The sequence below is a fragment of the Rana temporaria genome, chromosome 4 (genome assembly GCF_905171775.1).
Source record: "Rana temporaria chromosome 4, aRanTem1.1, whole genome shotgun sequence".
Classification (NCBI taxonomy): domain Eukaryota; kingdom Metazoa; phylum Chordata; class Amphibia; order Anura; family Ranidae; genus Rana; species Rana temporaria.
This window is the reverse complement of record NC_053492.1, coordinates 426,131,689-426,147,441: the sequence shown is the minus strand read 5'-3', so window position 1 is coordinate 426,147,441 and position 15,753 is coordinate 426,131,689. Positions and strand designations below refer to the sequence as shown.

Below are 15,753 nucleotides of genomic sequence, written 5' to 3'. Positions count from 1 at the left end.
TGGTCAAAGGATCTGAGGAAACTGAGCCACCGGGTAATTGAATTTGTGGTATGGACATGTGTGCTGTACGAGAAAGACAGGCCAGCAGATTTCCATTTTTACCACTGTGATCATTTAACCTAGCCGACAAATAAAGTTGTGATTTCTGAGTTGTATCCACCCTATGGGAGATCAAGGGACTCATGTGTCCCCACCACCAAGACACCATGGGAATCTGGAGTGGGGAGTGCAGTATATTGGGCCCTAGCTGCCTCTAAGAAGGACTCCAAGGTCCGAAGGGTAGCCTGAGTAGATTTCCTATGTTTAACTATATTAGAGACATAGGAGTCCCGTACAGTTGCCTTGAAGGCGTCCCATTTGGGGCCCGCTCAGGAGGACCCAGTATTGTCTTCCCGGTAGTGAGACATATCCTGATGGATGGGTTCCTGAAAGTCAGGAGTGGATATCCACTACATCCTCAGGAAGTGTCACAGGGCCTTCTTCAGGCTCTAATAGAGGGTCTGGCAATGACTTAGACAAATGCGTTCACAAACCCTTTAAGCACTTGCCGACCGGCTAACGCCAATATACTTCGGCAGAATGGCACGCCTGCGCATTTGAACTTGCCGTTGTGCGGGCACCGTCGTGTCACTTGTAGCTCAGCCCCCCACATTTAGAATCACTCCCTAGGACACACTTAACCCCTTCATTGCCCCCTAGTGTTTAACACTTTCCCCGCCAGTGTCATTTACACAGGAAAAAAAAAAAATGGCTGATCACCACTATTACTAATTTTATATATATATATATATATATATATATATATATATATATATATATATATTTTTTTTTTTTTTTTTTAAATGTCATAAAACTATCCCCTATTTTGTAGACGCTATAACTTTTGTGCAAACCAATCAATATATGCTTATTGCGATTTTTTTCCCCCAAAAATATGTAGAATACATATCGTCCTAAACTGAGAAAGAAATTCGTTTTTTTATATATATATTTTTGGGGGATATTTATTATAGCAAAAGGTATAAAATGTTGCTTTTCTTTCAAAATGTTCACTATTTTATGTATATAGCGCAAAAAATAAAAACCGCAGGAGGTTATCAAATACCACCAAAAGAAAGCTCCATTTGTGGAAAAAAAAAAAAAAACGTCAATTTTGTTTGGGTGCAACGTTGCATGACTGCGTAATTGTCAGTTAAAGCAACGTAGTGCCGAATTGCAAAAAATGGCCCGGTCATTGGGCAGCCAATTCTTCTGGGGCTGAAGTGGTTAAATAAAAAGGTGGCTAGAATGTTATATCAAATGAGTGTTACAGATAGCTCTCTTGGGCTGCGATTAGTTACAGTAACGAGTTTGAACAAAGACAATCAGGCACCCACTTCCCATCAGCTCATATATGCAGAGAATTAAAAAAAAAAAACACACACACACACACACACACACACACACACACACACACACACCCCTCATTAATTTATCGGCTGCAATTTAATGGGCTTTCATAGATATTTAGGATGATTCCAGCTATATCCCACACTGTAGGGAATGGATGTATAGTCACTTATAAAAGGTGAATAGTAAATAATTCACACCACTACTTCCTAGGAGACCACCTTCGTGCACCACCTTGCAGCATGCTCTCTCTAAGGAGGTGCAAATTACAACACTGACCCTCCATCACTCATTAAATTAACACACTACAGAGCAACTCCATAACTAGTTAGCCACGACATTGCTGTAAGATGTGCACCTGTGGTTCTGTTGCGGGCACACAATTAAAAGTCAACCCAGAGGGAACGGGTGCAATAATGAAAATCCAGCCACATGCAAAGGATTTTGTTTTATGAAAGGGGAGACTGACTCCTGCATTATCAACTGTTAATCCGTCTCATCTCATCGTAGTAAACACTGATAATGAAAAGCAGGTAGAAGTTAAGAGAGAAAAGGTAAGGTTTAAAAGAAAAAATAAATCTGGGCAGAATGCCAGCAGCTTTGGGTTTATACAGCTGCAAGTGTGGCGGATAAAATCATACAGATATTAGTACAAAAAATACATCTGCGCACAAAATACGCCACCTGCTGGAAAGTTGTTATATTACATTAGAACAAAAAGCTAAAACTACTTAAACCAAAACATCTCTCTGTCTGTGTCAGCATTGACTATTACTTTTAATCATTATGCTGCCAGCGTTAGTAAATAGATATACTTTGCTATCATATTTACTTGTTTTAAAAACTTTGTTTAACATTTTAGTTACTTCCTGGTTTTCAGGCCTAGGAAAATAATGTCATACAACCTTCCTACCTGCATGCCTGCACCAAGGGCAGATGGATTCAAGAAGTAAATGCTTCATGAACCATCTGCCCTTACTGAAGATGGCATCATCTTGGCTGCATTTTTCCAAATTGATTTCTCAGCAAAATAAAGCATGGAGACATGGATGAATGGGGGGGGGGGGGTTTCTTCTTCCGATTATTAAAAAGGAATTAAAATACCTTTTTTGGTTTGGGGTGCTCGGATGCAGTATAGTTTTGCTTTAACCACTTGCTAACTGGGCACTTAAACCTTCAGCGCTACCACACTTTGAATGACAATTGCGCGGTCATACAACACTGTACCCAAATCTCAATTTTTATAATTTTTTCCCCACGGTGGTAATCACTGCTGTTTTTTCTTATTTTTTTAACATACAAAAACTGTTTTCTATTTTTTTATAAAATTTTGCAAACAGGTAATTTTTCTCCTTTATTGATGTACGCTGCACTAATTGGCATTGATAGGTGGCACCAATATGCACTGACAGGCACAGGTGATGTGGCTATACCTCTTCAGGACCGATGTCGGGCTCTTTTTGCCTCCTCACTCAAAATAGGATTACCGATCTTCTGTTTACATCACGTGATCAGCTGTCATTGGCTGAGAGTGGCGGGAGGCCCTCTCCCGCCACCGATAACGGCGATTCTGCCGCGGAGACCACCGTTACCGTTGACAGGACCGCTCACTGAAGAGATGGATATCTCGGTTGTGGCAGCAGCTGCTGCCGTTACCGAGATAGCCATCTTTAAAAACAGGACGTATATATACAGTGGGTGGTCGTTAACCGGTTAACCATTTAATTTTTGCTTATCGTTTCCCTGGGCTCTCCTGTGTGGCACTCGGCACTGTGCCCTGTTTATATTACATAAACTTTCCCTTGGGGATCCTGCCAGTAACACATATCCTGTCCCAGGGTGACAACATTTAGTCACTGTACTGTAGCATTATCCCGGGTTCAGCAGTGGCTTGAAAATTACCATTTGGGTCGTCAAGATACATATGTTTTTGGACACTTCCTTTTCATCAAACACTCTCTCACTCAGTGGACTTTGGTCTAATCACCGGTTATTATTTATCACACATTTTTTTCACCATCACTTTAAGACTAATAAAAGGTATACAGGGAGTGCAGAATTATTAGGCAAGTTGTATTTTTGAGGATTAATTTTATTATTGAACAACAACCATGTTCTCAATGAACCCAAAAAACTCATTAATATCAAAGCTGAATATTTTTGGAAGTAGTTTTTAGTTTGTTTTTAGTTTTAGCTATTTTAGGGGGATATATGTGTGTGCAGGTGACTATTACTTTGCATAATTATTAGGCAACTTAACAAAAAAAAACTATATACCCATTTCAATTATTTATTTTTACCAGTGAAACCAATATAACATCTCAACATTCACAAATATACATTTCTGACATTTAAAAACAAAACAAAAACAAATCAGTGACCAATATAGCCACCTTTCTTTGCAAGGACACTCAAAAGCCTGCCATTCATGGATTTTGTCAGTGTTTTGATCTGTTCACCATCAACATTGCGTGCAGCAGCAACCACAGCCTCCCAGACACTGTTCAGAGAGGTGTACTGTTTTCCCTCCTTGTAAATCTCACATTTGATGATGGACCACAGGTTCTCAATGGGGTTCAGATCAGGTGAACAAGGAGGCCATGTCATTAGTTTTTCTTCTTTTATACCCTTTCTTGCCAGCCACGCTGTGGAGTACTTGGACGCGTGTGATGGAGCATTGTCCTGCATGAAAATCATGTTTTTCTTGAAGGATGCAGACTTCTTCCTGTACCACTGCTTGAAGAAGGTGTCTTCCAGAAACTGGCAGTAGGACTGGGAGTTGAGCTTGACTCCATCCTCAACCCGAAAAGGCCCCACAAGCTCATCTTTGATGATACCAGCCCAAACCAGTACTCCACCTCCACCTTGCTGGCGTCTGAGTCGGACTGGAGCTCTCTGCCCTTTACCAATCCAGCCACGGGCCCATCCATCTGGCCCATCAAGACTCACTCTCATTTCATCAGTCCATAAAACCTTAGAAAAATCAGTCTTGAGATATTTCTTGGCCCAGTCTTGACGTTTCAGCTTGTGTGTCTTGTTCAGTGGTGGTCGTCTTTCAGCCTTTCTTACCTTGGCCATGTCTCTGAGTATTGCACACCTTGTGCTTTTGGGCACTCCAGTAATGTTGCAGCTCTGAAATATGGCCAAACTGGTGGCAAGTGGCATCTTGGCAGCTGCACGCTTGACTTTTCTCAGTTCATGGGCAGTTATTTTGCGCCTTGGTTTTTCCACACGCTTCTTGCGACCCTGTTGACTATTTTGAATGAAACGCTTCATTGTTCGATGATCACGCTTCAGAAGCTTTGCAATTTTAAGAGTGCTGCATCCCTCTGCAAGATATCTCACTATTTTTGACTTTTCTGAGCCTGTCAAGTCCTTCTTTTGACCCATTTTGCCAAAGGAAAGGAAGTTGCCTAATAATTATGCACACCTGATATAGAGTGTTGATGTCATTGGACCACATACCTTCTCATTACAGAGATGCACATCACCTAATATGCTTAATTGGTAGTAGGCTTTCGAGCCTATACAGCTTGGAGTAAGACAACATGCATAAAGAGGATGATGTGGTCAAAATACTCATTTGCCTAATAATTCTGCACTCCCTGTATGCTTTTAACTCACGCTGACAGATTATTAGTGTAATCTTTTTTTTTTTTTTTTACAGGATTGCCATGGATAAACCTACAGATTTCTCAAGACAATCTTGTTCTAGACGGTTTCTGTACTGCCAGTAACACACACACACACACACACACACACACACACACACACACACACACACACACACACACACACACACACACATATATATATATGTAACAAAAAAAGGACAATTGGCCCACCAGGGCAAGTTGCCATGTAGCATTTGTTATAGTTTGAAAAAAAGGAATGTACTGATTTGGCTGCTCATAAAAAACGGTATACATTTATATTCAGCTTTAAAATTTAAACAAACAAAAGCACACACACACACACACAAATGATACCGTACATAACTCACCTGAGTTTCTTAGAAGCCTACTGAACTCCAGCATAAGCTTGTGTGATGGGACCAGGGCATGCAAAATCTGGGAAAATAAAGAGACACTGGTTAAAAAAAAAAATATTATTAATATATATATACACACACACACACACACAATATATATATATATATATATATATATATATATATATATATATATATATATATATAAAAATAATTTGCACTGCCTCTTCCTGAGGTTAAACCCATTGATGCCAAGAGGCCACTGAATTCTGGATGCCAAGGCCAAATTTGGTGTCAGTTAACTTGACTATCCATTGGTGAAAACATCCCTGGCAGTGGGGCTCTCTATACTCTGCAAGGTTTAAATGCTTGGTTTAGTCCAGAGTACCAGTGAAATAGGCATTTTGATGCACCTGTAAAATCCATGCCTTGGAGTAGAGTACAGAAATTGATTCTTAGATCATTAGTTATATGCCGATACCTTCAGGTGTTTGGACATTGGTAAAGGCTTTGATGGGACCACCCTCCAGTGTACTTGTATAACCCTGCCTACTCCATTAGGCTCCAGTTTTTTAGCAAGCAGTAAGCGATCACAGAGAAAAGAGGAGAGGGACCTGTGTCCTGTATTGTACCTCAAATACAGTAAAACCTTGGATTGCGAGCATAATTGGTTCCAGAAACATGCTTGTAATAGAAAGCACTTGTATATCAAAGCATTTTTTTTTTTTTTTTTTTACAGGGCATAAAAAGAGAAGAGACGCCTCTAAGGCCCCGTACACACGACCGAACATGTTTGCTGAAACTGGTTCGCGGACCAGTTTCAGCAGACATGATCGGTCGTCTGTACAGCTGAGAGGACAGGATTCCAGCGTACATTTGCCCGCCAGACCGTTTTCGAGCGGGCAAAGGTTTCTAAACTTGCTTAGAAACATGCCCGCTGGAATCCTGTCCGTCGGACATTTTGGTCGTCTGTACAGAATTACCGTACATGTCCGAGCGGCCGCCATCCCTCGCATGCGTCGAATGACTTTGACGCATGCGTGGAAGCATTGAACTGCCAGGGCCACGCACGTCGTCGCGGCCTCGTCGCCGTGTATCGTGTACGCGTGGATTTCTGTATGATGGTGTGTACAGCCATCATACAGAAATCTCCGGGCGGGCATGTACGCTGAAAACGGTCCGGCGGACCGTTTTCATCGTACATGTTTGCCCGTCTGTACGAGGCCTAAGTGTAGCAATAATTTTCTAAATGTTGTACCTTCATTAAATGTAATCATATTGCTACACCTAGAGGCGCCTAATCATATTGCTACACCTAGAGGCGCCTAATCATATTGCTACACCTAGAGGCGCCTAATCATATTGCTACACCTAGAGGCGCCTCTCCTTTTTTATACTCAGTTGTGACATGACGCTACTCTTATATCAAGACATCGCTTGTATATCAAGGCAAAATGTATTAAAACATTTTGTTTGTCTTGCAAAATGCTCTCAAACCAAGGTATTACTGAATAGAATAGAAAAAAATTCATCTCAAGTCATACAGTACAGGACACAAATTGATTGTTAGACCACAGGACATCCCTAAGCAATACAGTGCCTTGAAAAAGTACTCATACCCCTTGGAATTTCCCACATTTTGTCATGTTACAAACCATGTTACAAACCAAACATTTAAATTTCATAGGGATTTTATGTGATAGACCAACACAAAGTGGCACATAAATTGTGAAGTGGAAGGAAAATGGTTTAACATTTTTAACAAATAAATATCTGAAAAGTGTGGCATGCATTTGTATTCAGCCCCCTTTACTCTGATACCCCTAACTAAAATCTAGTGGAACCAATTGCCTTCAGAAGTCACCTAATTAGTAAATAGAGTCTGTGCGCAATTTAATCTCAGTTTAAATACAAATATTCTGTGAAAACCTGAGAGGTTTGTTAGAGAACCTTAGTGAACAAACAGCATCATGAAGGCCAGGGAACACACCAGACAGGTCAGGGATAAAGTTGTGGAAAAGTTTAAAGCAGGGTTAGGTTATAAAAAAAATATCCCAAACTTTGAACATCTCACTGAGCACTGTTCAATCCATCATCGGAAAATGTAAAGAGTATGGCACAACTGCAAACCTACCAAGACATGGCCGTCCACCTAAACTGACAGGCCGGGCAAGGAAATCATTAAATCAGAGAAGCAGCCAAGAGGACCATGGTAACTCTGGAGGAGCTAAAGAGATCCACAGCTCAGGAGGGAGACTCTGTCTACATGACAACCAAGTCGTGCTCTCCTCAAATCTGACCTTTATGGAAGAGTGGCAAGAAGAAAGCCATTGTTGAAAGAAAGCCATAAGAAGAAGTCCTGTTTGCAGTCTGCGAGAAGCCAAACATGTGGAAGAAGGTGCTCTTGTCATACGAGACTAAAATACAACTTTTGGGCCTAAAAGCAAAACGCTACGTGTGCCGGAAAACTAACACTGCACATCACCCTGAACACACCATCCCCACCGTGTAACATGGTGGAGGCAGCATCATGTTGTGTGGAGGCTTTTCTTCAGCAGAGACAGGGGAGCTGATAAGAGCTAATGGGAAGATGGATAGAGCCAAATACAGGGAAATCTTAGAAGAAAACCTGATAGAGTCTGCAAAAGACTTGAGACTGGGGGAGGTTCACCTTCCAGCAGGACAAAGACCCTAAACACACAGCCAGAGCTACAATTGAATGGATTAGATCAAAGTAGTGTCATATGTTACAATGGCCCAGTGAAAGTTCAGACCTAAGGCCCAATTCACACCTAGGCATTTTTTGTGCTTTTTGCAGATTTACACTACAGAACGTGTTCCATAGGAAACCATGTTAAATGGACTGTAGTGCCAATCTGCAAAAAGCACTAAACATGCATAGGTGTGAATCAGCCCATAATCCAATTGAGAATCTGTAGCAAGACTTAAAAAAAAATGCTGTTCAGGTGCTCTCCATCCAATCTCACAGAGCTTGAGCTATTTTGAAAAGAAGAATGGGCAAAAAAAAAAAAAATTCACTCTAGATGTGCAAAGCTGCTAGAGATCCCTTTTGCATTACTATAATTATTATTAATGTCAATTTGAATACAAATATTTCATTATATATTATATTTATTTAAGCGCTACACTTATACCAACACAGATCCCTAGAGCGTGCCTTTCAATTACACCCTTCTCCAGACACTGCTCAGTGAAAGTATAATCTCATCTCGTTAATACTTTACACTTTGAAAAGGCTAAAAAAAAACAGAACATTTTCTTCTGCAAGCAGAGGATCTTTGATTATGGGGAACAGGCGGGCAGGCTGCTAGCTTACCTAGCACACTTGGATCACAGGCCCCCAGTGGTGGTATCTTTTGTCGACTTCTCTGGCCATCGGGCCACTAACCCTGGCCTGGTAGCCGGGAGGTTCCACACATTTTTCTCTGCCCTATATTCTTCTACTACTCAATATACTCATGATGAATTAGTCCCTTTCCTACAGCCTATACATTTTACCTCAATGTCTCGGGCTCAAATAACACAACTGGAAGCCCCCATTACCATTGATTTTGATGAGGTAATTTCACACCTAAGGCCCTTGGCAAGGATGGACTCCCATTAGAATGTTATTCTCAGTTTAGAGATATTAGTGACGAAACTCCAAGAACTATTTAAACATATTTTTGATTCCTCTACCCTCCCAAATTCCATGTGAAAAAGCCTTGATAGTCTTAATACCTAAACCGGGAAGGACCTCACCTTCCATGAATCCTATCGCCCCATCTCATTGCTAAAACTGGACATCAAAATCCTAGCTAAAATATTAGCGATTCGAATAGCCTATCAAATAGGCTTCATGCCCAACAAAAATACGCCCTTTAACCTAAGATGTCTGTATTTGAACCTACAGGCTACCCATGATTCGGTAGGTTCTCGTGTGGTGGTCAGCCTAGATGCCGCTAAAACGTTTGATTCAGTTGAATAGGAGCACCTGTGGGAATGCCTTAGCAGATACGGATTTGGCCCCAACTTCATCACATGGATCAAACTTCTGTACCAATCTCGGTGGCCAGAGTTAAGGTGAATGGCAAGATCTTGGATCCCTTCCCATTGAGTAGAGGTACACGTCAGGGGTGTCCACTACCCTCGCTGCTGTATGCTCTGGCGGTGGAACCGCTGGCAATAGCCATCAGAGCACATCCAGACATAAGAGGACTCGGGTTGGGATCCCTGGTTTAAACTGTCAACCTCTATGCCAATGATATGTTGTATCTGGAAGATGCGTGTCCCTCTCTGTTGGCGGCTTTGAATCTTATTGAGCGTTTTGGGAAGTTTTCTGGCCTCCAAATAACCTGGGACAAGTCCCAGATTCTCCCTTTAGACCTGGGTCCCCAAAATGTTGATCAAGCCCAACTGTCTTTGATAAGAGCAAGCCAACCTAAATATCTAGGAATCCAAGTCACCTGTTCCTAGGAAGTATATGCTAGATTGAATTCAGAACCCCTATACACATTAGTTAAAACCCAAACCTGGGCGCTTCCCCTTGGGATCATGAGCCATATCAACTTGATAAAGATGATCCTGTTGCCCAAACTCCTATACATTTTTTGGCACTCCTCAAATTTGCCACTTTGTGCATTTAAAACCATGGACTCCATCCCCAATTCATTTGTTTGGGGTAGTTCTCGTCATAAGTTATCATAGCGAGCCCTTAAAAAACCCACGGAACTGGTTGAAACTACTCTACTCGTTTTCCACGCTTATTACCTAGCTGCTCAAATGTCCCACTTTTTCTATTTTGACAAGGAAGACAAACTTGGGTACCTCACTTTAGCATGCCCTACACCCCCCCCCCCTACCCAAGTTGCACACACCTTTCAGATCCTACTTAGCGATATGTGCAATTTCACTAAAGTGTGGGGGGGCGCAAGGGACTGGTCTACCACCACTGCAAGAATTGGGTGCTGGCACTGCGTTGGCTGAAAGCCTCCCCCATTCACGCTCACATGCCACTATGGGATAATTCTAACCTTCCAGAGCTGCTCACTCTTCCAGGTGTTGATATATGGATTAACCAAGGGGTTATATATCTCCATCAGGTAATGAACAGTGCGGGAGTTAAATCTTTTCAGGATCTCAAACTAACCTGCCCAACTCCATGTTATTTTGCTTTGGCCAGCTCTGTCACGCACTGCAGTCGCAATTCTGGAACTTTACTCCCGATCTCACTTCTTTAGAACTAGTGAATGTTCTCCTGGGAGTAAACTCAAAAAAACTGACCTCCGTTACTCCAACCTTATACTACCTGCAGCGTCAGACTCGACTTGTGGGCTGAGGAGCAGTTTGGGTGGCGGAAGTGAAGGAGCTGGAGGAGGATGGACGGATGCCCTGGCAGCCAGCAAGTTTGTTTTTCCAAAGCTTTCCGACAGGCTTACACACATATATACACACTCCACAGAACGTACCTGACTCCAACCCATACAAACCCCAATGGGACCCTTCCTGCCCTGAATTTAAAGACCGTAAAAAAATCCTTCTATCACCTCATCTGGTCTAGTCCAGCCATCCAGACCTACTGGGAACAATGGATTAAATTCCTGCATGATGAAATTAGCTCTTTATTAATGCAATGCCCCAAGAACCAGATAAACACCATCATATCTTTATGCAGAAAACACTATATGCCGCTAGGCTTCTGATGGTCACTGTTAATCAGTCCCTACTGTATAAAAAAGAAAAAAAAATGATATATAAAAAAAAAAAAAAAAAAAAAAAAAAAAACCAAACATAGGAACTGCCCCACGAAAATACCATAAAATTTGGGGTCACTGGCTATATCTGGTATCTACATCCACAGAGCAGGATATGGGAGATTATTGATACTGTTAAAACATGCAAGGTCCTTGCAGATATTTATACATGTTCTTATTGAAAAATTAATGGCAGAATATAGCTTCTCTAGTCTCACGATGCGGTGTATGCTCACTTGTGAGAAACACTGAGGTATGCTGTAATCTGTATATTATGAATGCTTACTTCTTTTGTAAGGCTTTATTTTGTCTAACATGGAGCTTATGTTGTGCTCCAAAGCTGTCTGTACACATTGGAAGAGAAAGAAGAAGGAAGAAAATATATATCCACCAAGACCAGGCCTTTTCTGGCACCTTTACATTGGGGGGGGGGACAAAAAACAAAAACACACACACAACCTTGTTTTGCTAGAAAATGACTTGGAACCCCCAAACAAGATTGGGGTGAGAGGGGGGAAGACGATGCTGCAATCCACAGGCAGGCCATCACTAGCTTCCCTGCATAAATGAGATAGAGGGAAGATATACACTTGCTACATATCGAGGCCTCTAATAGACAAAGTATAATATATTAAAATACTGCTGAGGCTACAGTTACACACAATTAGACATATCTACTGTATACTCACTTTTAATACTTTTATAAGTGCTTCATCGGAATCCCCTCTCCTCTTCTTAAACTCATACAGGTATACGTGGGCATTGGGGTTAGCTGGGTTCTTATTGTTGTAGGCATATTCTATCAAAACCTGTTCAGCCTCCTCTTCATTCCCTGAGGATTCCAGGAGCTGAAACAAGGCATACAATGGATTAAGTAAAATAAAGGACCAAAGATCATGATACATAGAGTAACATTAGTTCATGTTAATATGGTCTGACAAAGTGCAAATCTGGCTTTAGTAAATCAACCCCCCTGTGTTACTGAAAGTCAATGTTATGTGTGAACACCACTTACTGAAAATAATAATAATAAAGGTTACATTAAAATGCAGCCCTGTAAAAACCCCATTATTGCGATTATCAGCCTTAAAACTTGACCATCAGATTGTCATTACTTGGCAGTTTAGGTCTCTGCTGTGCACACCTGCCCTCTTAAAAGGAAATTAAGCAAGACCAGAATTTCAAGCCTGCCTTTAATCCACAGGTTTGCTCCAGCATAGAAGGCTGCTCATCTCCGATTTATGCATATGACAGTGAGATGACTCCAATGTCAGAATACACTGATCAGCGCTGCAGTTATTTGGCTGAACGCACTAATAAAACACAACGTTTCCAACAATTGCGTTCAAAAGTAGATCACTAGGTGGTGCCTCTCAACCAGGAAAGGCCATAAAATGGATCAACATTGGCATGGTACCATTTATAGCAGGGGTGTCAAACTCAATTTCATCGTGGGCTTCATCAGCATTATGATTTCCCTCAAAAGTGTCGGTTGTATCTGTAAGATTAGATGTCCAGCGCATCCCCTCCCCTTACATTAGATGTCAAGAGTCACCCCACCATCAGAAGTTGAGACCCCCCACTATCCCTTACATCAAAGAGCACCCCCCCCCCCTCCTTACCTTATGCTGCTGCTGGGAAGAAGATGGATGCATTGCTTGAAAGCAGAAAGTAAGGGTCTGGAGGAGGACCACAGGAGGGCTGGAGGTGAGAGGGCCACATAAAATAGCCTGGAGGGCCAGGTTCAGGCCGCAAGGTCTAGTGTTTAACACCTGTGACCTATAGCCCAAATTTAGTTTTGCCATGCTTGTTACCCTTTGTCAGTCCTTGCTCTGTTTACGGGGGAACCTGGGTTTTCTTAGGCCCGACCTGACCATTTCCTTTTGTTTCATGACTATCTGTCCGAGGACTTGCGCCCTCCCGTCTGTTTTGCCTGACATTGGCTGTTGCCTCTGGCAACTTTGTGACAGTTGCCGATACATATAGCATTGGATTCTTACCTTCATTAAAGTGATCACTTTAGAGAACTTACATTCACAAAGTTGAGTATGAAGGGGTCCCAAACTCCAGGAAACTGGAGGATTTCTTGGAAGGTGAAGCTGGCTTGTCTGAAGAATCCACTCATATCCTTAGTGACAGATGCCTGAGAATTTAAATCCATCTCTAGAGAAAACATTTAATAAAATTTCATTCATTTGTGTGTTATATATATATATATATATTTTTTTTTTAGATCCATATCAACACAATATGCACAAAAAAAAACAGGGCTATCAATAATATTCATCCCAACCAAAAAAAAAGAAGTATACTCACCTAGGTGGATGCAGCATTTGTCCCCTGCCAACTTGAAGCCTGAGAACTGAGCAATACCACTGATCGCTCAGCATTCGGTCTTCAGGCTGCTCTGCCCCTCCAGGGCTCACTGTCATGCTGGTCTATGGAGGTGACTTGAGCAGTTGGCTCGTGCTCTCAACAGCTCACTGAAAAGCTGAGCCAGCTGCCAGTCCAGGCATTTGGGTGAATTCCTGACTATTTGGTCACATATCTTTTCGGAGCCTGGACAGGCTCTGTAATGTCAGCCGTTTCAGTGGAAGACGGGTCACAGGAGTGCAGAAAAAAACAGCACTCCTGTGATCCAGAGGAGACACCCAAAAAAAAAAACAAAAAAAAAAAAAAAACACCCTAGGATGCCTTGTCATAGGTATATAGGTTTTATTGAAGATGAACACCAGGCAAAACAGCTAAGTGGACAGTTAAAATCCCGACTGGGGGGGGGGGGGGGGGGTGAACTGCTATAGGAATTTTTTTTGTCCATCCAGCCCTAATAAATTTTATATATATATATATATATATATATATATATATATATATATATATATATATATATATATATATATATATATATATATATATATATATATATATACATACACACACATACACACACATACACACACACATACACACACACACACACATATACACACAGCTCAACCAGGTGGCTGACACCACTTACAGATAAGGAGTAAAGTGGTGTCCTCTCCCCAGCCCCAACCCGCTGACAGTGAAAGGAGTAGGAGGGAACTGATGCTGTCATCCCACTGCCATCTCCCATCAGCATTTTATTAATACAATGGGGTTTATTTACTAAAGCTGGAGAGGCTCATATCTGCATAGAAATCAGCGTCCAGGTTTTATACTGACCGAAACTAAGCAGGAGAACACACCATGGTCAATTCTCCTACGATGCTGGGAACGCTGTGTACTCTCCTTCAATGATCATACTTGTCCTGACACGCCTCCACTGCACAGCAATTCACTGGGAAGTGTAGTGTGCTGCTGCTTTTCCGCCCCCAGCTATTATGCAGCTGAGAACAGAGGGAATGTGATCACTTAAAAAAAAAAAAAAAGTATTTATAATGTTTTTCAGTACTTACACTGCTTGCATTTGAAAAAAAATTTAAATAAATAATGAATTAACAATAAATACAAAGCTGCACCAATTTGTGTCCTTCATATCAGGCCTGGAGTTGAGCTTTAAACTTGTAAAACGTATTAGGTACCTAAACACCAGACACCCTCCACCCCCAAATGCAAGCAGCAAATATATAAAAAAAAAAAAAAAAAATATGCAGCAGCGTTTATTGCACAGTTAGAATACAGACAAATAGAAAGTGATAGATTACCACTTTGAGTAACTGCAGCCCTTTTGTCCAGCCATGAATAGTAGTCTAGCACAGCTCTGTACGCTTGCACCAGCTTCAGGAGTTCATTTTGTGAGATGGAAGTCTTGCCAAACCTCCAGCTCTCAGTGGCAGCCAGTGTCCTGTATGCTTCCTCAATCTGACCGTTGCAAAGAAGGGAGTACACCTGCTCCAGGCTTATCTGAAAAACACGACACAAGCACATTCACCAATTTCCATGCATGAAACTTTACAATTCCTGCCACATATGCCCTTCCACAACAGATAGACCCATTAGCCTTAAAACCACCTAGTTGGACCAGCAGAATTTTGTTTCATAAAAAAAAAGGGTATAGGATTTTATACTTACTGTAAATCTATTTCTCTGAGTTCATGGACGGACACAGCCTTGATCTTGACAAAGTGGGACGTCCTAAAGCAGTGTCAAAATGAAGGGTGGGAACAGCATAAAATTAAACTTCACCCCCAAAACAAAACAGAGCTCCTCAACTGAGAAGTTGTAACTCTAAACAGCCGCCTGCAAAACTTTGCGGCCGAAGAGGCATCCGAAGATGAACTCGCATCAACTTGTAACGTTTAGTGAAAGTGTGACCGGGCGACTAGGCCGCCGCCTTACACACCTGGGAAACAGGCTCTGGATGTCAGAAAGCCCAAGAGGCACCTATTGCCCTGGTTGAATGCATCATGCCAGGAAGGTGCCTGACCCTTTATGGCGTAAGCCTGATCACGATCTGTCGGATCCACCTTGAAATGGTGGCCGATGAGACCGCTGGGCCCTTCTTGGGACCAGCCACTGAAACAAAACCGAGTCTGAACTCCGGAACGGAGCAGTAACAGACAAGTATACTCTGAGATTGTACAACATCCAAGGAATGCCACGTCGTTTCCTTAGGATTCGACGGATGAGGACACA

The 15,753-nt window shown here is 41.9% G+C and overlaps 1 protein-coding gene across 2 annotated transcripts in view; it reads right to left on the bottom strand.

Annotated features, from left to right (window-relative positions):
* Nucleotides 1-15,753, bottom strand: part of TAF1A (TATA-box binding protein associated factor, RNA polymerase I subunit A) — a 47,724-nt gene that overhangs the window by 13,908 nt on the left and 18,063 nt on the right. For both annotated transcript variants that reach the window (XM_040351410.1, XM_040351411.1), the window contains exons 5-8: nucleotides 14,823-15,021; nucleotides 13,166-13,296; nucleotides 11,823-11,981; nucleotides 5,393-5,459 (exon numbers count right to left, since the gene is read on the bottom strand). In XM_040351410.1, the coding sequence (XP_040207344.1) occupies nucleotides 5,393-5,459; nucleotides 11,823-11,981; nucleotides 13,166-13,296; nucleotides 14,823-15,021 (556 nt within the window). The remainder of the gene's footprint in view (nucleotides 1-5,392; nucleotides 5,460-11,822; nucleotides 11,982-13,165; nucleotides 13,297-14,822; nucleotides 15,022-15,753) is intronic.